Below are 26,133 nucleotides of genomic sequence, written 5' to 3'. Positions count from 1 at the left end.
GCAGGAAATGATCAAACAATATGATGAAGGTAGAGACATGTTAAGAAACGAGAGTAGACGTCAGTTAATCAAGGTCCAGGAGGACAATAAGCGCAGGTATGACTTACGAAGGAAGAAGCCGAGAATGTATAGAAAAGGGGACCTAGTGGCAATTAAGAGAACGCAGTTTGGTGGTGGACTCAAACTGAGGAAGAAATATCTTGGGCCATATGTGGTAGTAGATGTTAAGCCCAATGATAGATATGATGTGAAAAAGTCAGGATATCATGAAGGCCCCCTGAGCACATCAACGTGCGCTGAATATATGAAGGCATGGGTAGAGAACCAATCAGAATCCGAGTCGGATTCCTAGCAGGATGGCCGAATGTAGGAATATTTCTTACTATAAGTATTTAGCATAGTTTTATTCATTAGTTACGCCACTGCAAGGAACCACTTAAACAATATGCTTAAGTCGCTATAAGGGAGACGGGATTCAGAGGCGAAGGGGGACAGGAGATATGTAGACGAGAACACACATTCCTCCTGAGCCGGGGGATTCGATGTTTGTCGCCCGAACTGAGTAGACTTAAATTATCGTGCACGCCGAAAAAGACGAAAGACGAAACCAATTAACGACGGGGGTGTTCGATATTTTAATTCGCAGGTCGCAGACAATTATCCGTAATCTTGTGTATTGTAAATGTAAATAACATCGTTACAGTGTATTCTATATAATAAAGACTTCTCGCATAGATCGCGGACTTTTAATATAACGTTAACCCTCTTCAAATAATAAAAGAACTTAATTAGACCTACATATATATATATATATATATATATATATATATATATATATATATATATATATATGAAGTAAAAGCCATAAATTCGCTGTGCTCGAACCACTGATGAAGTAGAGGAATCTGTTCGAACGGCTGATGAAGTAGATACCCCGAAATAACAGTTATATTGATTCCGATTCAGGTTCCGATTCCATAAAAGGTTTTTAAGTTAGAAAAAACAGAATAAAGTCAATTTTGTAAAGGATATAAAATGGTACAAGAACAGTATTAAAAAAACTTTGGTTTCAGTTACTACACTATTTATACTACTATACCCTCGCCGCTTAAAACATGGAATCCAAGGTCGCATGATCACTCAATGCAAGCATCGACAGGCGCTCGAAACTAAACCTTATGACAAACTGTTTACACCGTCATTATTTGTGTCATGATACTATAACTTAAATGTTTTATGTATCATGATTTGTGTTTCACTTTCGCTGGCTGGTGAATTTTGTGAAAATGTTTAAAATTAATGTAAATCAATAACCTCTAAAAAACGGTATAAATATATTATAGCAACATTGTTAGTTCGTTTTTGTTGAGCGGTGTAAACGTGGGAAAAGTGGTAACATAGGAAGAGGAATATTTAAGAGTGCGTGCCATTCACATGATCATTCCATCTTTTCAGCGGCTCAACTATATCAATGAGTCGTATTAACCCTCTCACAAGTAGCCTTGTGAAACACTTAAAATTTCTCGAAATATTTCCTCTTTTATCTCCCTCCATGCTGCATAAAGTTGAGTAAACACACCAAGTATAACAAGAATTAATAATACGCATTAACTATTTTCAAGCAGTATCCTCCGTGCTATATTCAGCCTATAAAGTATGAATGGGGAATTGTATTTTCGAACAAATTCTTTCTGAAAGTCTAAAATCTAAGAATATTTTTGTCTTTATAAGTTAATATTACAATATATTATTTTTATATGAGCAAATTTTTTAGGCTCTTTGAGCTAGCTGCTTTAGGCTATGAAGAATAGAGTTATACTAGATATATAAATAATTGTTCTTTTCCAGATAGATATTCTTAAATTCATGAATGGATAAGTGCATATTTTTAGATTCATTCATTTTGGGTACAAAGTACTAGCGTACTACAAAAATTTCTTTCGGCATTATTTAGAAAAGGTACATCTAAATTTACTCTATTTTGTTTACCCAACGTTTTGTATTGAAACCAGACAGGAAGCACGTTTTTTATTCAATTTTAGGAGATAATGATTTATGGAATGTTTTGTAAGCATTGAACCTGCCTGAAGATTTGATTTTATGATAGCCCATAATCTACCTGTTTCTTCGTTTACCCAAACAATATAATCCTTGGCTTCCAGCCATTGAGTCGACTGGTGAACTGATTGCCGGTTCTACGGTAAAGTCGGATTTTCAAGACTTCCGTCTAGACCGAGTCGAAAGAACAATAAATAATAAAATACCGGCAACTCGAGAAATGAAGAGGATGACTGAAAGGTGCACCTGACTCTAGGAACGAGTTTACATTCCCAGAAGGATTAAAGAAATACCTACCATGACATAAATAACTTCCAGTTTTATTTAACTGCAAATTGAAAATTTTAAAAATAATTTTTTTTTTAAATTACAAATTTAAAATTTTTAATATTTTATTATAGCCTTTTCTTGTTTGCTTTTCTCATACTCTCCCAAACAGTTCTAATATTGCTTATTCTTATTGTTTTCAGAACTGTTGTGTCATAAACTAAATTTTGTGTTGTGTTAAACTAAATTTTATTATATTCATAATTTACGATTAATATGTTCCCTATCTGCTAATAACATTGCATAGTTGATGTGGATAATTGCAAATAAAAAATATGCACTATATTTACGAGAACTCATACCGATATAAAATATTTCTTATAAAATATAGTCAGACTTTCTGCGAAATGACCTGCAGATATTCTACAAATATTTGAAAGATAAACAAGATTAATGTTAACGTGTTACTATTCTCATTTGATAAAGCCATCAAACGGGAAACTATTGTTCGGTCATGATAAGACATTTTTAAATTTGGCTTTCCATTCTTTCTTTTACCCGTAATTATTTAATGATTACTCTGCCAATCAGTCCAACAGTCAAGAAAATATTCTAATTATTGTCGTAGCAAATCAAAAACGTCTATACAAGAAAGTAAGCAGGAATAAGAAGAAAGTAATAAACGACAATCAAATTAAGAATCTTGAGGCAAGGGACATAGCTTTGTGATGGGCCTAATGAAGACTCCTTCAGTAGTTCGAATCCGTACAGCTCTGACCTTTCCGTCTAAGCCAGGAAATATTTCTAATATTCTGGCCAAAGGCCACCTAAGGGGGGAGTCTCATCCTCCTTCAAGAGAACAAGATCATCAATTTTTAAATTTTCTTTAATTTGAAACCACTTGGGCCGTCCCTGTAATCTGTTTAAATATTCCAAATAAAATCTCTTCCAAAAGTGCTGTTGAAGCTGAGTACAGCGTTGAAAGAGGTTTAGTCTATTTTCAGGTATGTGAGTGATTTCTTGTTCAGGGTAAGAAGTGAGTGCAGAGCCTATAAGAAAATGCCCTGGAGTCAGGCATTTTAAATGGGCGGGGTCGCTAGATAGAGGGCAAATTGGTCTGGAATTTAATATAGCCTCTATCTGAATTAGTACAGTAGCTAATTCTTCAAAAGTCAAGTGGGCGTTGCCTAATATTCGACGAATATGAAACTTTGTCGATTTTATTGCGGATTCCCAAATTCCTCCCCAATGAGGACTATGAGGCGGTATCCACTTCCATTCAATTAGACGTTCTGAGGCAAAGTTTTGAATTGACGTGGAATTTTTAGAGGTTTTGAGGAAGTCATAGAGTTCACGAAGACAGTTATTAGCACCAGTAAAATTTGTACCGTTATCGCTAAATATAACAGAGGGGTTCCCTCTACGAGCAATAAAACGTTTTAATGCAAGTAAAAAGGAGTCAGTAGAGAGAGAGAGGATACGAGTTCAATATGGACAGCTTTTGTACTCATACAGATAAACAGTGCCACATAGCATTTTGTGAGAGGGGCCTTACGAAGGCGAGATGGTTTTATCATAAGTGGTCCACCATAGTCAGTCCCAACATTTTGAAAGGGGCGTGAGATCGAAACTCTTTCCTTTGGTAAATCGGACATGATTTGCTGTGCAGGTTGTGCGCGAAATCTAAAGCAAGTAGAGCAATTTCGAAAAATTTTCTTAATTTCCCTGAGGCCATTCAAAGGCCAAAATCTTTGTCTGACGTTGGAAAGTAAGGCTTGTGGTCCGACATGACCAAGTCTAGTATGTTCGTGTGAAAGCAGTAGAGTGACTACATGTGATTTAGAGGGAAGTAAAATAGGGTGTTTGTGATATTCTAGAATGTCTGCATTTTTTAAGCGTCCACCGACATATAAAAAACCAGAGTGATTTATGAATGGGCTAAGTGAGACCATTTCTGAACTGAAGTCTTGGTGTTGAACAATTTTACAAATTGAGTTAGTGGACGTGAGAAGTTCATCTACAGATAGTGGACCAATAAGAGTTTTAGTGGGAAATCTTGAATTGTGAATAAATCTGTGAACATATGCCATTGCGTGCACTAGTCTAGAAAATTTGGAAAATCTAAGAAATATTTTATGCCAAAAATTTTCTTCGGTAGGTTTAGTAGTAAGAAGTGAGATTTTTCTCTCTTCTGGTAAGTTGCATTCATTAATTTTTTCATCAAAATGAGCGAGATTAAGATCGGGGTCTTGCAGAAATGAAGGACCTGGCCACCATAAATCTAATTTTAACATGTTTTGGGCTAGTAACCCTCGAGATGGGTAGTCGGCAGCATTTTCTGCAGATTTTATGTGGCAACGGTGAAAGTCATTTGTCAATTCATTGATTTGAGCAACTCGATTGGAAACAAAGGTATTCCAGCGGAATGCGTGAGATTGTATCCACGATATTGTTCTGAAGCTATTTTCTTGTGGCATTTTAAATTAATTACTCTTTAACTGGGAATAAGCCACAATTAAAGGTTAAAATACGTTTATTGACGTTTCAATTTCCACTTCGGAAATCGTTCTCAAAATACAAACATTAGTAATAGTCACTAATGTTTGTATTTTGAGAACGATTTCCGAAGTGGAAATTGAAACGACAATAAACGTATTTTAACCTTTAATTGTGGCTTATTCCCAGTTAAATAGTAATTAATGTATCCACGATAGTGCTATCCTTGAATCGCTCCACAAATTGACACTAGAGAATGACAATTTGTTTTCATATATTGATATGATTCTTTTGGTGAGTTTTGAGAGGAGTAACATGGCACAGAGTTCAAGTCTAGGTAGGGTAGTTGTCCTGTAAGGGGCTTACCCGAGATTTTCCTGTAACCAGTATGCAGGAAACTGTGTTATCAGAGTATACAGTACGAAAGTAAATGCATGCTGCTTAAGCCCTTTCGCTGCTGTCAGCAAGGCCATGAATTTGTATGTGTGTGACTTTCGTTTTAAGAAATAGACAGCGTGGGATTTTTAAGGACTTTAAGGGAGGTATATTATTTACAAAGGTTGTCCATTCTTTTTCCAAAGAAAGAGGCAAGATATCGTCCCAGTCCATTCGTTTAAGGAAAAGTTTCTTAATGAATAACTTTCCATGTAGAATCACAGGAGTTATCAACCCTAAGGGGTCATACATTTTGGCTAGAGTGGATAAGGCAATTCTTTTTGTAACGCGAGTGTTAGTTGGGGCTTCAGGTACTAAAATTGAGAGTGTGTCTGGAGAAGGGTTCCATGAAAGTCCTAAAACTTTATTAGAGGCATTTTCGATTTGGATGTCATATGAAGTGGGTTGACCATTGTTACAATATTTTTCAGTGAACCTTGTGCAATTGGAAACCCATTTGTGAGTTGAAATGCAAGTACTACCTAGAACGGTATTTAATTCGTGATATGTGGTTTCTAGGTCAGCTTCAGTTTCGGCACCACAGAGGATGTCGTCTACGTAAGTTTGTGTAAGTAAGGCTTCACAAGCGAGGGGGTATTTTTGGATGTTAGTGGATGCAAGCTCTTTTATAGCCCGAGTAGATAAGAAACTTGAAGATCTGAGGCCGTACGTTACGCTAGTAAGTTCAATGCATTCAAGTGGTTTAGAGGGTTCATCTCTCCACAGTATATTTTGCAGGAAGGTTTGATTTGGGTTGATATTTATTTGACGGTACATTTTTTGAATATCAGCAGTACAAACAAATTGGGGTATTCTAAAACGGCAAATGATGTCAAATAGATCAGGTTGTACCTGTGGACCTGTAAGCATAATGTCATTTAAAGAGGTTACAGAAGAGGATTTACAATATCCTCTTTTACATATTAAGTTTTGCAGATGACCAAGTGGTATCGGCTGAAGATGAAGAAGATCTATATTATATCCTATATGCTTCAAAAACGAGAAGAGGAATACATAAAAAATGGACTGGAAATAAACCTAGAAAAGACCGAATACGTAACAACCGAAGAAGAACCAATGAGAAACTTGGAAATAGATTAAGATAGGTAAATTAACGACACTGATAAATTCATATACTTAGGATTCATAACCTCAAATAAAGTAGTAATATGGGATAGATAGATTAGCTTAAATACGAAGAAGAGAATATATAACACAACGTTACGTAGAGCAATGATATATGAAGCATAGAATTGGGTAATAAACAAACGAAATAGGCCGAAATTACAGCAACCGAAATGAAGTTCATGAGAAGAAGTTGTAGAATAACAAGACTCAATCGTATTAGGAATGAGATAAAAAGAAAAATGTCAGTAGAACAAAACATACTAAGCTGCACTGAAGAAAAACAATTAATTTCGTATGAATATGTGAAAAAAGCAGATCGTACAAGTTGGATATCAAACATTTTAGATTAGAGCCCAATAGGAAAGAGAAAAAAGGCAGAACCCGAAGATTATGGAGGGATGACGTACACGAAGTCATGGAAACATGAGCATGACAGCGGTAGAAATGGAATGTTACCAATGTAAAGATTTTATAAATTGATTCAAGTTTAACATGTAAAATATTATTACAAATATTGAAAATAATGTGAAAAAATGTTAAAAGATGACCGAAATTGAAAAGTCGACAATTTTATTACGGTTAAAAAAATCTTTTTTCTTTTCTTTTGGCTGTTTTACATATTCACCTTTTCCTTTCCTATCTTTGTCTACTACCGTTTATACGCAAAGGAAAGGATGAAACCGTAAAGCAACCAAAATCATCCTCAACAAAACTTAAAAAAATCTATCAACGAAGATTTATCATACGAAGAAAAGTACATCCCTTTTATTTTAATAACAAAATTCTAACTTATATTCTTGTCAATGAAAGAAGATCCTGAAGTAAGAAGGAATAGGCTTTCAATGAAAAATAAGAAATTATACTATTTGGACTAGACATCTAAATGTATATTATGAAAAATTTTAGTCCTCCTCCCTACCACTGCGACATAAACAACGTTGAACTTGTGTGGGTTCAAGTGAAAAGTTCTGTGACAAATAAAAATATCACATATAAAATAGGGGAAATGTTCAGAAAGATTTTAAACAAGCATTTAAAACAATCAATGAAGAAACGTGGCATAATTGTACAAAATATATTATTAAGGAAGATTAGAAAATATGAAAATAAAACACTTTTATAAACAAAAAAACGCCCAATCAGTTATTAACTTAGGAGAAGACAGCAGTTCATCAGAATTTTCATTCCAGATGAAAACTATTATTAAAACTAGTTTACGGAAAGTTATGTATAATACTGTTATATCTAAATATAAAGTTACATACGGAATATATAAATACCATATTCTTTAATTAATTATTTATTTAATGCATACTTTAGAGTCGTATCCCTGTTAATCATCTCAGCCAAAGGCACTCCTATATCGATCAATAACAACAAATGTAGAAAACCATTTCTATTGTATTCAGACCTTTTACAGGTGAAGCAAAGCTAATTAACAAAGTTTGTAATGAATTACGGTGAATCTTCTTTGCTTATTAAAATATTTTGTCTACTTATTCTTGCATATATAATTCGAGTTTAGAAGTATCTCTGCACACCCAATAAAGTGAGGCATAGGGAAATATGGGCAGTCATTTTCTATCTTATTTTCATATATTTTAATTGTTAACATTTAACGTTATTATTAAATGTTGGCATGAAGTCTTTGTCTGTAGTCCTTTTAAAAAACTGAAACTATCAATGCAGTCTTCTGTAAGCCCTTTGGTATCTGTTGTTCTCTCTATGGTGCATTAAATATGTTCCATAGAACTTTTGTGTTATGATTTTATCATTTTTGTTATTACTTTACCGCCTCCTTTATAGTTTTCTGACCTGTATCATTTCTTCTTGCGCGTTCTTGTATCCTTAGTTGCGGCAGTAAAAACCCGACAAAAAAAATTTCTGGTAATCATGAAACAAAAAGAAAGTAGTTATAATTCTTAATGTCACACTTAATAAAAGAACAAATACGTTATATAAAGCATAATTGACATTCCTAACAGCCATTAAAAGTTTCAGCGCGTCTTCCTCAAGGTTCTGTTGGCGTTGTTGCAAATGACTTTTATTTTCAGTACCGTTTTTCGTATAGAACAATTAATCTTCATTTTATTGGCAAGTTATTTACCGTTAGTTGTGGTTATGTAAATATAAACTATTTGTGACTACTAAGTGTTCAGCACGCAACAATTATAATGAAATAATCATTGGATATTATACAAGTGAAAATCAAAAGTGGAGAGTAAATTATATAGTACTTAGTATCATTACATATACAGGGATGTTCTCTCAATGATAAAAAGAGAAATACACTCTTGTTCAAGATAAGTTAGTAGCACAATAAGAGTAGTACCATTTCATTTGATAAGAAAATATTTAAAAATCTTTTAATTCTTCAGTGAACTAAATCACGAACAGGATATAAACTCACGGAGAAATTATTTATTATACTTTAAGACTGAGTTTCCGAGTTTTTGAAAAACTAAAAACGCCTCAGTGAAACATATGAACGTCCACTTTTGTATTCTGTACCTATTATAAATTTAAAAATATGAATGTCGATCCATGAAATTATCATTCTAGTCTGATTTTTCTCTTTTCGATGGCGCGACCAAATAAAATCTTGGAGTGCTGTAATTTATATTTCCAACATTGTTTTTAGTTTTTCTGCGCCGACTGCAACTTCAATCTTTTGTCATCTTTTTGGTGGCCTATCTTTTGACCATCAAACCAACATTTTATTGTTTGGAGTACTCTTGGCAATCTGTCGTCATACATCTTCCTTCACAATATGACTATACTATCGTCTCTGCAATATATATATATATATATATATATATATATATATATATATATATAATAATTAATTAATTAAATAATTAATTAAAGTAATTAAATAAATAAAAAGTTAATATAAAAGTAAGAAAAAGCAGATCATAGTAATATATATATATATATATATATATATATATATATATATATATATATATATATACATATATGTATTTTCAGTGTGTCTTTCAATAACAGATAAATCTGGCTCTCTATTTCACATTTTATTTTATCGCTCCAAAAATCTGTATTAGCAGTTTTTTTTTCAAAACTTCTTTTTTCTGTCATTTATTAGGTCATACTTTGCACAACACATCATAACTATCTTATTCGTACAAAATATAATTTCTTTAAATGCATTGCTCACACTTAAGGCATTCTTAAATCTTCGTGTATTCTGGCTCTATAGAACTTTAGAACTAGTGTTGCCCAAAATCGGTCTTGGTCTTGTTCTTGCGTTTTTGCAAGACCAAGACCAAGACCAAGACCGCCTAATTTTAGCAAGACCAAGACCAAGACTCATCCTGCAAGATTTAAGCAAGAACAAGACCAAGGCTTGCGAGACTCTTGCGTCTTGCAGTTAGGACTGAGTGTGGTTTTAGCGAGTATAGTAGTTCGGGTATATGCTTAAAGACTCTATGAGACGCAAATAAATATGTAATAAAAATTAGAAAAATTGGACTTATGCGCATCATGAACAATACCATAGACATACATACCGAATCAAAATATTCATTAAAAAACACATTTGACACGTGCTCAGAGGTCATAATTACAATGTAAAAATAAAATATTTAAAATATTTTACCCTAGCTAATAAAAAATATAATTGTTACGGACACCCACTTAATAATTCAATTTAGTCAGGAGGAATCTAAATAAACAAATCTTATCGGCCCAAGACTATTAATTTTTTATGCTGAGTGTGCGATGAGATCATTCGGTTAAACAAACTTTGCTGAAAAAGCTTAGCTAATATTCAAAAGTACCGAGACAAATTAATAACAGATAATGTTAGTAATGAAGTATTTAGAATCACGAGACAAATTAATAACAGATAATATTAGTAATGAAGTATTTAGAGTAACGAAGTAACGATATATAATTCTCGGTTCGTTATTAGATACTTAGGGTATTGGATAGTAACGAACACAAAGTAACTAGTCGTATAGTAGTTACTTTTTCGCCATCACTTAACTTTATTCCCAATTGAGCTTTCCGTTGAGTCTAATGTAATAATTGTTTTTCATCTAATCCTTGTTGTTCCCGGAGTGACAAGTTTACAATTTGACATGAGAGACAAAGATTCAAATAGTTCTAGTCCGAGTAGTGAGGGTTAGAGTTATAGATCTAAAAGACCTAAAAGCAAATTTGATGAGTTTTTCGAAATATTTTATGCATCCCAAATTGCTTTGTGTAAATTGTGCCTAAATAAAAAGGTTGAAATGAGAATGATCAACAGAAACACGTCAGATTTAAGGAAGCATCTAATATCTTTTCACAAAAAGGAATTACAAATATTTTTTCCCGAAAAACCAAAATTCGGTGGAGCTTTTTAATAATCTCTAGAAAAGGTGGACATGTAGAAAAATATAGTTATTACCTTATTACCAATTACATATATCATGTACCTACTACTTTATTTTGGTAAATTAATGTATTTATTAAGTAGGATCTCCTTAATTTAAAATAACTTCTTTTGATTACCATTGCTTTTTTAACTATTCTTTATTTTTTCAAGTTAGTTTTTTACATAAAAGTAGAGATAAGATTGGTAAAAACATTTATTTTGCTTTAATAAGTGGATTATAGTTTGTCATCTTATCATCTAAAAAATCTGTGCCCTTGATACATGCATGTGGATTTTTTGCCCATCATGTCCATCAATCCCTTTCTAGGCAGATAATGTTCTTTAAAACACAGGCATGCTTATGTCATTAATTTGTTTTTTTTTTGTTTTAACCATGTTTTAGCACATGTAATCTTAGTAAATGCAAACATTTATTAAGAAACAGATTGACTTCCGTGGGGCATGGTAGATAGTTAGAGATTTGAGTTAGTTAGAGCATAGGCACGGATCGCTTAGATCGTCGCTTCAAACCCCACCCGGTGTCAGTTGTTTAGACATTTATTAATTTGGTTAGTCTTTATTCTAGCTATGTTAATTCAAGCTTAAAATGTACTTACTCTGCTACGCTGCTCTAAGATCTAAAATAACGTTTAATAAATAGCAATAGGCTAATTAATGGATAACTGCAAGACTTGCAAGACTGTTGCTGCAAGACCAAGACCAAGACCAAGACCGGGAGTGCAATACCAAGACCAAGACCAAGTGTATTGGCGCAAGACCAAGACCAAGACTGTCTAAGTCTCGTCTTGTTCTTGCATTTGGGCAACACTATTTAGAACCTTTCTTTAATTATTCTATAGTCAAAGCATGCCCACATTCTTACTTTTTACCACTTCATTATATTAATCTTTGCTTACAAAATATTGCCTTAGCATTTTTCCAATGTATAAGTAAGATTAATGTTATTATAAAATGACTAGCTTAGTTCCCATAATGAGCTACTATAATAAGCACTATAAATTGTGACTATATTAAGCTTTCAGCGGCCTATCTGGAACATTGCAACCAATATACTCACTGACACTACTTACTACCGTAGTATATAAATTAGTACGGCATATCCCATATTGGATATGGAGGATGGATCTATGGAGGAGTATCATCGAGACGCAAGTCCTTATCTCTTGCCGTACTGCTCCACCATAGACCGATCAGACACCAGCATATTCTAGTCTAAGCCGTAGATTCATTATAGAATTTCAAACTATTGCGTTATCCTTTTCTTATTTTTCTGTACATCGAGCCAGGGTTCAAATGCACCTGTATCCACTATTACAGTCCAAGCGGGATCTGTTAAAAACCAGAGCCTAATGGACATTTTCCATAAGAGTCTGTTTTTTTTGCTGAAATAGCTTCACGGTGCTAAATATTTTATTTAGCATAATATGAAAAAAAAAATCGAAAATTTTTTATGTTTGCGCTCATATTTTTGCTTATAATTCGATGGACTTTGCTTGTACAAAAAAAGCTTATAGTAGGTAAAAGTTCTGTTTTTAAATTTTATATATATTTGACTAGCTAAAAATTGAAAATTTAATATTTTTGTTTAAAAATTTCTGTAACAATTCTGAAAAAAGTGCAAAAAATTGAGTTTTTCTTTAAATTTTTTTCGTGCTCTTAGATATAAATTACAGTCATCATATTACGCCTAAAAAACTTTAAATATCGACTGAAACGTGTGCTAAATTTCATTAGGATCGGTTTAACAGATTCTTCATAATAATTTTGCAATACAAGGCCTGCCAAAAAAATTCAAATTTTTACAATTATGCTGGGCACACAATAAGCAATTTAAATTTTTTAAAGTTATAAAGAACTTTTTTAAATTATACGTTATTTACAAATAAAAATATATTTTCAAATTTATTAAATTAACTGTAATTAATTAACTATAAATTCTAACTATAAAGTTTTGCGAAAAGCACTTTTCCGGAGATTTAATAAATTAGACGGAATTAATGAAAACTTTTTGCCGGAAATTTCTTATATAAATATTAAAAATTAGGTACACTAGTTTTAGATACACAATGTTGTTGCAATACCATCTCTGAAAGTAAATACTAAAAGAATTAATGCTTTCAATATATGACATTAATAAATCATACAAAAACAACTTAACAATAAAACATTTTTTAATAACAAAGAATTATGTTTTCCGTGTTATGTAGTAACTTGGTTCCAGCAACCGCCCGAATTATCCCATATCTTCCCTGACAACAAAGAAACAAATAGTTCAAAACCCACTAATGCTACAAACCTAAACCGCCAGGTCTTTTATCACCCTGTAAATAAACAGACAGCAGTAGCAGTATCGATAAACAGCAAATCGGAATTCGTACAAACTGAACGGTTTCACTTTCTTTCCAATCTTGTATTTCCATGAGGGTCACGTACCTGTCTATTTCGTATAAATCTATCAGAAAAAACGAGAGTAGAAGTTGCTGCTATTCGGATTGTATAATTAGTTGTACATATTTTCGGAAACTACGACCGTTAAATTGCAACATTTCAGAACCGATAAAAATGTTAATAATTAACGTATATGGTACGGATGTTTGATTTATAGATATGTATCGTTAGCGTAGGTATTTTTGGAAAGTGAGGTTTTGAAACTGTGGGGTACGAATACTTGGGTTGATTTTCTGAAACATGTAATTTTCGATTAGTATTTTGAATAAAAATGATGATACAGTTCCTCCACAACTTTCTTTACATTACAAACTTAGGGTCATTGTTTTAATTTACAATTTGTTTTTAATCTACGAAATTATTTAACATAAACATAATATTTAATAAATAAAATAATTGTATAATCTGCACACAGAGTTACTCTCAAAAGAAGCCATCCTGATATTTGGCAATATCTTTGGATTTTGTGAAAACGCTAAAACAAGTATATTCTTGATAACATTGCCACGCTAAAACAAGTCGATCTTTATTCCAAAGGGGTAATTATTTCACGATGTAGACATCTAACATTTGTCAACCACTTCCAATGTGTGCTACATCATTAGACTGGAATTTCGCTGGAAAATTAAGGCATCCATGCATACAAAAGCCAACTGTAATGCTTATGTTTTGCTAGTATTAATAAAACTTTTTTCCGTCACGTCAAAAACTACATTTAAAGACACCTGCATAAAGTTTAGGTATTTGAATTGTTCGAATTAGTTGTTGGTAGCGTTAAACGACAATATTAAGTAAATATTTTTTAAATTCGTTCGAAATGGTTTACTATATCGCAGACTGATTTGAAATTATTTCATATTTTTTTGAAAATGGAAAGTGGGTATATAAGGGGACATGTGGGCACATAAGGGGAACAGCGAAATTATTTAATCAACTTATTAAGATAAACAACTTCATCACTCATACGTATTAAAACTAGTTAAAAAATTTCATAAAACAGGATCAGCAGCTGATAAAAAAAGGGAGTGTGAAAAGCATGTTAGGACTAGCACTGAAGCAACACAAGCATCAATTTTAGGTCATGTTAATTTGGAACCTACTTCAAGTACAATTTACTATTTTTACGGGGACCAAGCCAAAATTTTACAAATAAGTTTATTTTTACATTTTGATTTCCACTTACTCGACAAAACACATACCCAAAAGCCATTGAAACTGAACGTATTGGCAGAAATTTAGAGGAATCGTATTCTTGGGTCATTTTTTTGCAACAAAATTTGAACGGAGAAGCATATCTAGAATTATTCGATGACACAATTGATCCCATTTTGATATCATTATTAGACACAATCGGTACTTATTATTTTGTTTTTCCAACTATACGGCGGATCTCCGCATTATTAGACCATAAACTTAAGGCGATACTTTAGTGATGGATCTCCTAGGCAATGAATTCGACGAAGAGGTTTTATTGAATGTCAAGTAAGATCCCTGATTTAACCCTCCTGGACTTCTTCTTATGGGTTATTTAAAGACTTAACAGACCATTCCTGCTTCATTGGAAGAAATAAGATGACGAACAGGGCCTATGTAAAATGTCGTAGAACTCACAATGCTGTGAGTAAAAAAAAATTTCGAGCAAGTTAAACAGTCGAGTAACGCGAAGCGCAAAATGAAGTTAAACTGCATTGATGGAATCGAAATCAACAACGTAGAAATGTCGCAGCAAGGAAATTTCATATACTATACTATACATCTGTTCTGTTTCTCGACTATGACGATAGTTCCACCCTGTAACAGTCCGTGTTAAAAATATTTTTTATTACTGAAATATAGTAATGACTCTTAACATATAATAGTGGTGTGAATTTGGTAATAAATGAAAGAAATAAAATAAAGATGCTTCCCTTTACTAGTATTAGACTTATCACATTTTAATCTGAATAAGACTCAGAACAATTTTTTGTTGTTTGCTTTATAGTAACATGTTCAATTAAATCATCATAAATATTGTCAATTTGCTATCAAAGAAGTGAATATATATATATATATATATATATATATATATATATATATATATCTATATATATATATATATATATATATATATATATATATATATATATATATATATTGTTATGATGTATTGTTTGTTTGTGAATGATGAGTAATGAGTGTTATTTAATAATATAGGGTTTTTATCGCGGTTCTCAAAGAATTAGTTTGTAAGTACTTTTTTAAATTATCTTTATTAGATCTACTATGAAACACACATATATATCTAACCTAGCCAATGTAAATTTAAAATAAACTATCTTTAAATTGAAATTCTTATGAAACTAATTAAATTATATAGACAATGTAAAATTTAAACAAACTATCTTCAAAATTGAAATTGTTATGACACTAACTAAATTATATTAACAAAATTTTGTACCTTTCTGTCACTGAATGCCTAAATGAACTGTTTTCCACTGTATAGATTATAATCACCACTCAAATGTCTTCTTCTCAGCTTCGGTTATCCTTGTTTTTGTGAAATTACTTTTTCCAATTATCAGCTTCCACCAATTTAAGATATTTTTCTTCACAGCATTTATAAACCACCAAGCAAACCAGCAAACAGCATTTATTTTTATTCTTCTTTTCAATATATCAATATCCAATCACCAAAAATATTATTTAATTTTAATATTCAATTAATACTTCTTCCATTATCATCATTTATACATAACATAATTTTTAATCTTCAATAATATTTTCTTTATACTGTTTCTTAATCTTGATTTAACTCACTATATTGAACAATTGTAACTGATTGACTGCCTCTAACTAATTTTCATACTAAAACTGGCCATCATAGTAACTGTAACTCATAACTGATTGACTAACTGAATGGAATCTAACTGAATGGACTTTCTTACTAAACTTCCCTCTTGAATCCAAATCATGGGTATTTATATCTTTTCAATCTTCCAGAACCATCTGGTAAGAAACCATGTTCGATTTAGTTCTATTTTTTCTATATGGATGTTCTCGAAAAAAGTATATGTTCGATCCACAGACATAACCATTATTTCGAGAATGTTCCAACCGTAAACAAAGGTCAAATTCTCTATTCTGGAGAATTCTTTAATTTTCTATTGATAATTTTGTTGACATTTAGGCTTTTCAGATCAGAATATACACTTAAATTAGTAACTTAACATTCTAATTTAATAAACTACACATTTTAAACAACTATAACCCCACTTACATTCGTAAAAATTATTAATTTCTGTCTGTCACTTACTGTATAGTTGGTTGCCTAATCACATGGCTCACTTAAATATATTTACAACATTAAAATACAACTTTTTACAATTATTATATGCTAATTTCTTAAAAATGCCCTCACATAAATAATTTTTATTAAATTCTCTAGTATATAACTTCTTAAAATAACCAAATACTTGTTATATCTAATATTATCTAGTATATAACTTATAAATTATTTTCTTTAAACACCAATCATATCAATACCCCAAAATAATATTTAAAATAAATAATTTACTTATTATTTTTTTAAATATTAATTTTCTTATCCACATACCTTAATAAATTAATAATTCAATTTTTTTAAATACATCCCTGTTCGCTGTCTATGTCAAACTGTTATGTCAAATGGAAGTTTGTGTGTTGTATTATTGTGTTTACATTTTACAATGGATGTTAGGATACAAATCTAGGAATTATTTCCATTCAAAAGGCTTTCATCCATATGAATTGGTAAGTTTTACACTTTATTATATTAGAAAGACATTTATAAAATCAATTTTGTATCTAACCCCAAATTATGATTTTTAGGGTACAAAATAATTTCCATATGTACAAGCCAACAAGTATGATGTCAAATTGATTCACAATAATGAAATCTACCATTTATTTAACAAATCAAGTCTATTGAATAAAATGGATATATCAGTAAGCTGTTAGTGTTATTATTAGTGTTAAAAGTATAGAAAACATTATTCATTCTCTTCATAATACTTAAAGATGTCGTTGATATGAAACATGCCTCTTAGTCTATTCTCTGCATCTATTAACACATAACTATTTAGTCCATTCTGATTTTCAATTCTGTATGGACCTTCAAACATTGGTTGTAATTTCTTACAACGGTTTTCTTTAACATTACTTTTTCTAAGTGAACGAATTAACACTTTATCTCCCTTTTGAAATGTGATTGGTTTTTTTATTTTTCGATTTTGTCTTCTGATATATTTTTCAGCTTTCCTCCTAATTCGGTTTTTCACTTTCTGCATTACTTGTTCTAACATATCCTGATTATATTCACTAATCCATTTTCTGTTTCCTATATGGCCAAACATTAAACATTCTGGTACTTCCTCTGTATTTAAATTATGTGTATTATTTAAAAAATATTCTACTTGTGGTATATGTTGCTGCCACGTTTCATGTTGATTCTGGCACACCATTCTTAAATATTTTAGAACTTCTTTAATATATCTTTCTGCAGGATTTGCCTGAGGATGTCTGATACTTGTAAAATGAATGTTGATTCCCTTTTTCTCACAAAATGCTCGAAATTTTTGGTTGTTAAAATATGTAGCATTATCTATTATGCAATTTCTAAATGGTCCTATTTCTTCGAAAAATTGATTAATATATAATTTCAATGTTTTAACATTTGTTCTTGAGCAGGGATATAGTTTAATAAATTTTGTATATAAATCAACTATCACTAGTATATGCTTTTTTCCTGTTGGACTTGGAACTAAATTTGAGATAAAATCCATGGACACTGTATTTAGTTTTTCATATACAACATTAGATCTATATGTGTTCTGGTTTTTGAAATTCTTTTCTTTGTTTATTTGACATATTTGGCATTGGGTAGTAATTTCCTTTGCTATACTTATGTCATTATTTGCAAAATAATTGTCCCTAAATAGCATCCATAGCTTTCTTGAACCAATATGCATGTAATTGTTATGTAAATTTTTCAATATTTTCCTTGCCAAAGTTCTACTTATTACATATACTTCTATGCCATTTATTATTTTATAATAAACTCCATCTTTCTTAAGGACTTTTTGTTTTTCACTCAAATTGATCTGATCTCTTATAATTTCTTCTTTAGAATATAATCCTGTACTTTCTACTAATTGATTTAATTCAATTTTTATTGTTCGCTGCCCTTTTTGTGATGTATTTTCTAACCTTGATAAAGCATCTGCCACTATGTTGGATTTTCCAGAAATGTATTTGATTTCAAAGGAGTATTCACTCAATATTAGACTCCACCTATGTATTCTACTGTTTCCATATTTGTTATTTAATATAGATGTTAAAACTTGGTGATCTGTTTCTATTGTAAATTCATTACCCAACAAATAAAATCTTAATTTTGTGACACAGTGTATAATACTTGCTAGTTCTAATTCTGAAACTGAGTAACCCTTTTCGTGTGGCTTTGTAATTCTTGAAATGAATTGTATTGGCTATTCGACCCCATCATGTATTTGTAATAATGCCCCTGAAAATCTCTCTATGGATGCATCTGTTCTTAATATGAATGGCTTTGTGTAGTCTGGGTGATATATTTTTAAATTTGACAGAAAAATGTTTTTGATTTCTTGGAATGCTAGTTCTCTTCTCTGATCCCATCTCTATTTTACACCTTTTCTCAGTAGTTCAAGTAATGGAATTTCTTTTATACTTAGATCTGGTATCATCCTTTTATAATAATTAATTATTCCAATGAATCCTCTTAAAGTTCTTAAATTGTGTGGTGTTTTATATTCCTGAATGACCTGTGTCCGTTCTGGATCCATTTCGATTCCCTTAGTATTAAGTTTATAACCTAGATATATTACTTCTTTTTGAAAAAATGTACATTTTTCTTGATTTATTTTTAGTCCAACTTTGTCTAATCTATTTATATAGCAATGGCCTAACTTGTAATTCAGAAAGTTTACTGAACAAAATTTTGATTATTAGAATTGTCAGATTGTATCTGACCACTTGGATCTGATGTCCTATGTCTTTCCCTACTATGACTTCTACTCACATTTTCTTGCCTTGTACGATTTCGTTCCCTGTCTTCGCAGCTTCTATTCCTTCGAACACAATTTACCTGTCTGTTATAGTTAGGTCGCTCTGTATTTCTTCTATTGTTAAAATCTTGTCTATTATTATTAGTACTGTTATTAAAATGTTGTCTATTATAACTATTGATATTAAGTAATGCAGTTGCACGGTGTATCTACTATGCTGAGTGAATATAACTTGATTTAACACGTTTTAAAGCAGGTAAACATTGCTTGGAGATTTATTTGTAGTCTTATGCAGAAGAGAACATATACAAGATAAATAGAAGAAAACATTTCTACGTCCAATATTGTATTTTTTTTTCATGAAGCAGGCTTTCCACCAGGCTATACCACAATGAATGATATCCGAGATTGGTGTGTAATTTCTAATGCATATTTCGCCAGGCAGAAAATATCAACCCTTATATTATTAATATATCGATAAAGAAGATGTACGGTTGACTTTAATGTACTAAAAGTAAACGGGACTAAATAGAAGAATGATTAAGATATATTTTGTCAGTATCATTTTATTTTTTTGGATTGTTTCTATTTTCCTTGCCACTATAATATTTTTTTATTATTCATTATTCCTTTGATATTGTTATTAGGTAATTTGTATACTCTTGATAACATTGCCACGTTATATTCACAATTTACATATATTGATCATATTTTTCTTTAACGCATCATTTACTTTTTCTTTATTATTAAGGTACCTAATATTATTAAGCCTCCTGTAGTTGTCTGTTTTTTTTTTGGATTGACACCAAGCTAACTTAATGTACTTATATTTAAATTTCATAGAAATGTAACTAAAATTTTCATCGAAATGTACTATAATTTTCGAAATTTTTTTAAATGATATATCCAGAATAAAAACTGAATTGAGAAAGTGACTCACCTCTCATTGCAAATAATGAAAATATTAATAAAAAATGTTAATTAATATAGTATATTTATAATGCCATTTGACTTTACTAAGCGCTTGCTGGAAGGAAAGAGTATAAATGGATAATGTTCTTAGAGTGGAAAAATCTCCGTCTTATTTATCTTTCGTTGGTAATTCATTCCATTTTTCAAGAACTTCTTTCAAAGATCTTAAGAGTTGACGACATTGAATTCTTATCGATAATGTTCATATTATATTTTATATTATAAAAACTTCATTTATATTGTCCTTATTGGGCAACATATTAAAAATTTGTATGATATTGTTCTTTTAATTGCGGATTCAGGCTCTATGTAGTTTAAGGTCGAATATTTGAGGGTCACACCATGGTGCGGCAGCAAATAATTACGATATTAAAAATTTTCGACTCATTATATATATTATCTGGTTTGTGAAAGTTTCCGTCTGAAAGCAAAATACCTGCCTGTTAAATTTGCTGTATTTGTTAACACGTCTGTTATCGCATTTGGTGCTAAGTACGAAAAGAAACGGTTTATTAATTTAGCGAAAAAGTCAGAAAGCAAAATCTCTGACAGTATTTACAAAATGATTAACAAAGTAAAAATGGTAAATATAACAATATTGACGTGGAAATTATTTGTGGTTCTTATCCGAACTTTTAGATAATTTGCAACAAATTACGTCTTTGCAATTATTGTACCAGTTTTGGCCTATTTGTTCACTATAAATGTTATTTTTTCTTTAGCTGTATCACTTAAATTACCTAAGAGATATCCACCTAATTGTCCTCATATCAGATAAAATTAATATCAAATACAGTAGATTATGGCTTAAAAAGTAAAAGATACATAACGGAAATAAAAAAGAAGAAAAAAACCTGCAATTCATAAATAAAAGAACATATAAAGGTGCATGCAAATACTTAATAAAATAAAAGTGGCGAAAGAATATTTTTATAAAACAAAGTAGGAAGCAGTTGGGGAGCTACAAAAAAATATTACAGCTTCAATATTCACAAAAAAGTTAAATAATTGGGAGGTCTACAAAAAAGTTATCAACCCAATACATTGTAAGACACGAGAAACTAAAAATATAGAAAATATATAATTGAGGAACCTTCTGTCGACTACAGCCAAATAAACCACCTTGAACGCACGTATGGAAATAAAAGTCCCGACATAACAAAGGAAGAAATTCTACATGCAATAAGTTCGATGAAAAACAGAAAAACTATCAGTCGAAATTCTTAAACTTATTGATGAAGAGCATATTCATATACTGGTAAATTTATTTAACAACATCTATACATCAGAAATTATACTACATAAATGGCTGATATTATGGTTACCATTGTAACCATCCCGAAAAAAGAAAAGCTAAGTACTGCCAAGATTACTACACTATAAGCCTGATGGGGCTGAAAAAATTCCTAAAACTAATACATGCATATACACAAGGCTAGAACAAGATATTCGCACTTAATATAATGTCCCAGAGATGCCTAGATATAAACCAATACATGTATTTGTACTTTATCGACTATAATGAAGCTTTCGAAAAAGTTCGCCTTCTTCTTCTTTAACTTCCATTTTCTATTAAAGGTGGAAAATCATATGCGGACCTTGTTGACCGGAGCTAAATAGTTCTGCACTACTGTATTTAAACCATCCAAAGGTGGCCGTGATCATCTAAAACAATATCGAATATGTAGAAATAAATATGGAGTTGTGTGCTCTCGCCAATCATTTTTAACATATACTCGGAAGACATTTTGAATAAAGCCTTGGACGGTTAGAGTTATGCCATTAAAATTATGTTCCCAAAATACCGATAATATAATATACATACATAACCAGCCAATTACTTCCGAAAACTTCCTTAGACACATTATGAGAACCACAAATACCAACTGCTTCCACTCATAATACAGGAAAAAATCAGCGGAAAAAGATCAGTAGGAAGGAGAAAGCATTTCTGGCTGAAAAATCTGCATGAATGGTCCAACATTACTAATGACCATCTATTTAGAACCTTGGCCTCGAAGGTACGAATAGCTTTGATAACTACCAACCTTTGAAACGGAGACGTTATTTGAAATAATTAACTTACTTTTATAATAAAGCTAAATGATAAAATATATAAAAAAATCTTATCAATTGATCTGCGTATATCCCCATTGAAAAATTCTAGGAAGCAGTATTGCACACTTTATGGTACACACTCAAATATTCAACGTCTCGTCTGAAATACTAAATTGACGAATTAATTGCCCTTTCTATCTTTTTTTAGAAAAACATGACGCAAATAACTTTTTAAACACAGGCTGTGGAATTCCATTCACGGCTTTCCAATTAAAAAACGATTGAATTTATTCATCCAATTAGATGTGTGTTCAGTTCCTCATGTCAGAGCTGTAAGGCGATGGAGGTTATTTTAGACCATTTATAGAATAGCCACTCAGATCTCATAATTTTACACTTCCCTTTCTGGAGATTTATCACACAAAAGATTTACAAAATCCCTCAATGAGAGAGAAACGAACTGTGCCCGAATTCAACAGATATTTGCAGAAACTATCCCTCAACAGAAATGTAATTGGAAACATTACGCTTGGAATTGGCTACAAGAAATATTCTTAGAAATAGAAAGAATCTCAATTAAATTTAAGTTTTACACAAACTTGTTGAAATATTCAAATAAAATTGTTACAGTTAAGTTTGTTTCAATAAATATTATGATGATACATGGTCTTCATTTATGACGGCAATTTTAAAATGTTCTATTTCGTTATCAATAAATAGATTTTTATGAAATATTGGTCATAGCTATTTGGAGGCCCTTTGAATCAAGTGGATTCATGTCCGAAAATGTCAAAAATTTAATTTTTAAATATAAAATTTTTTTCCTAAAGAATATCTTTTATACCTTTGCATTTAGTTGACAAAAAAATCGGTTGATATAGGATAATAAATTCAAACTTTACAGGGTTCTTGCCGATATAAATGGCTCGCAGTGTGTAAAAAACAATCACTTGTTATTACGACATATTAGATAAAGATTTTTGTGTTAATATCAAGAAATCAAATGAACTCTGACAAAAGAGCAAATTTCCCGAAATATACTTAAAAAAACATTAAAATAGTCGATTACATAGTCGACAATTCCTCTTACATACAGGAAAATGTGGGCAGCAACCGCAAAATACCAACTCACATATTGATTATATATAAATACATAATTCGCCAGCTCAAAGACACAACGTAATCAGCATTCCGCAGGTATAAGTGTAGGTAGGTCAAGTAAAAGTGACAATAAAACCTCTTGCTAGCAACAGAATCGCTGGCGGCCATATTTTCTGTCAATTATGCAAAAAATCTCGTTAAGATATTTACTCTCTGTACAAACAAAAATTATTAGAAATTATTAGTAAGGAAGCGCAATATTCTTTTATGAAGGTAACTAATAACTATTATTTTTCGGTAGGAAATATAACCATTTTAGAAACATAAATAAGTTGCAAACTCCCGTAGACATGTATTGTACCAATTTTTCACGTAATTTTTTTTAGTGGAGGATCGGCACATTCTTAATTTTCATTTTCTATTGTAACTTTTTTTCTTAATCTTTCTTTTCTACTGCTCTCTATCTTACCTTCGGTCTTAGCTCTCCTTCCTCATGGTATCCATTTGATAATCCAGTTTAGTAGGTTTACATTTTCATTCCTCATTATATGTGCATACCATGTTATTCTTTACGCATTTATTGATTTTAATATGTTATCGTTTTTCAATCATATATTTACTTTCAGATTCACTTAAGACTTCGCTTAATTAACGTTTATTATCTTAAGGCTTAAGGGAAACAAAACATATGTGAAATAAAACAAAAATTTGTAATTGATATTCTCTCTTTAGTAAAATTTATTAAACGTACAAAATAAATAAATTCAACCCATATTTTCGACAAAAAGTCCAGCTATAAATAATAGGTTCGTGGATTATATTGTACTTTCAGTAAACACACTGAAAATTTTTCACGAACTTTTGAATTGTGTGGCAGATAAGAGTAGAGATATGGAACTTAAGTTAAAAATCAACTATACTTAAATATTTAGTCGAAGTATGGGTACTCTGTATGTCGTGTCTAATCTTCTAGTTTTTTTTTGTCGGAAGCCGCTTGTTATAAACAGGCCATACTTTCGTCAATTGGTTTATTGTACATTTGCCATCTGGTTCGAAAAACAGAATTAGTAAACCAAATAAATAAATAAACGGAAATTGCAAAATAATCAAAAAATAAAAAGTACACCGCTTTTGGCATATATGTATATCTACTGGTTAATACGAAATATCAAGCTAATTATCCAAAATAATATGAATTGCCAAAGGTGTCTAAAGAATGTCAAGAATTTGTGTAATTTTATGAAGGCAGGCATAACACTTTTCAGAAAGGCGGCGGACAAATAGCAATGATGATGTAAAATATAAAATTTGCTATTATTATATACTGATAAAATTTAGTTGTTTATTTTTTGGAGGACCATAATATAGCATTATTTATATAGCAAATTTCTCTGCGAATCTGTCGCTAAGTTTCAGAATGGCTACCGTTCAATATTTAATGGAAATAATGTAAAAAAATATGAAGTGCCCCTAATGATTCGTTACTTTTCAAATTTTATTCTATTGTTGTCTTTCATTAACATCTGTCAAAAATATGATATATGAAACTGGAAAAAAAAAATTTAGCCTGTTCCAAAGTTTTCCTAATTTTTATTTTTTTGTCACCCACAATGCCCATAATAAATGCTTTAATTCAGTTACTAAAAAATTTATTGTTTATGTTTTATAGTCCAAACAACTGGAGGGATGGGGCGGCGCACAGGGTATATAAAACTGTGTAGTCTATTAAAAGTAATAAAAAGCTCACTTATTACCTTTAAAACGATTAGTCTGTAAAAAGAGTCAAAATAAACCTTAAAACAATTGGTTGTAAAAATATAGTAGTGGATGTAAAAATATTGCAGACAGTAAAATTGTTAAAAAATACTCTGCGTAATATTCCAGTATCGCTAGCTGCCGTACTATATATCCACATTCACATCACCCAGTATAATAGAAATTAAATACTCATTCCAAAACTTCTTACCTAAATTTGAAAGTTGACAGTTACACGGCAATGAAAGTAATGTTTGTCAGATTTTGTAAGTTGTTTTAAATTAAACGCAAATGTTTAATTTGCATAATATTTATTCGATTGATAACTAATGTAATGGACATCTGATCTAATGCGATGACCGAATTTTAGTTTAGTCATCTATCTAGTCTAATATTTCAGAAATATGTACATAATATGATAGTCTCAATTTGGGATCTGGATAGAATACTTAAAAGTACCTATTAAATTCCTAGACGTATACCAAGATGTAATCATTTGCTTCCTTCATTATGAAAAGACTTTGAATTGCATACAACATAAAAAATTCATAGCAAGAGTAGACTAAAAATATCTGAGCTGTATATAAGACGTTCTTAAGTGCCAGATATTATATCTAAGCGCAAATATATACGGCGGTCTATGACAAGAATAAGTTTGGTCGCCATTATTATATAATCTTATTTTGGTGACATCTTCAATAAAACCTTTGGTATAAAAATAACTGAATTATCAAATATTTTTAAAGTTATTATATTTAAAGCTTTGCTAACAATTTGTCAATTCTATCAATCAGACTTTTGATATAAGTCACGAAAGCTTTACTTCTAGATACTCGTCGTTCTACAGGGCAGCTTTAAGGGTATATATTTTTGGCATCTTTTCTTTTTCTTCTTGTAGTGCCTATCCGTTTCGGATATTGGCTACCATCATGATAATCTGTATTTTGCAAACTG

General features: G+C 31.0%; 2 protein-coding genes across 2 annotated transcripts in view; both read right to left on the bottom strand.

Annotated features, from left to right (window-relative positions):
• LOC140436949 (uncharacterized) overlaps positions 1-26,133 on the bottom strand; it is a 243,695-nt gene that overhangs the window by 178,917 nt on the left and 38,645 nt on the right. The gene's annotated exons all lie outside the window — the stretch shown is intronic.
• LOC140435922 (uncharacterized) lies at positions 5,263-6,126 on the bottom strand. Its single transcript, XM_072524636.1, has one exon. The coding sequence runs from the start codon at positions 6,124-6,126 to the stop codon at positions 5,263-5,265; it is 864 nt and encodes a 287-aa protein (XP_072380737.1).

This window comes from Diabrotica undecimpunctata, chromosome 3 (assembly GCF_040954645.1).
Source record: "Diabrotica undecimpunctata isolate CICGRU chromosome 3, icDiaUnde3, whole genome shotgun sequence".
Classification (NCBI taxonomy): Eukaryota; Metazoa; Arthropoda; class Insecta; order Coleoptera; family Chrysomelidae; genus Diabrotica; species Diabrotica undecimpunctata.
Note: the sequence above shows the minus strand (reverse complement) of the source record. Positions and strands in the feature narration are given on the sequence as shown.

What these genes read in the sequence shown, in the direction of transcription:
- LOC140435922 (XM_072524636.1), bottom strand. Translation starts at nt 6,126, where the DNA reads ATGCTTACAGGTCCACAGGTACAACCTGATCTATTTGACATCATTTGC.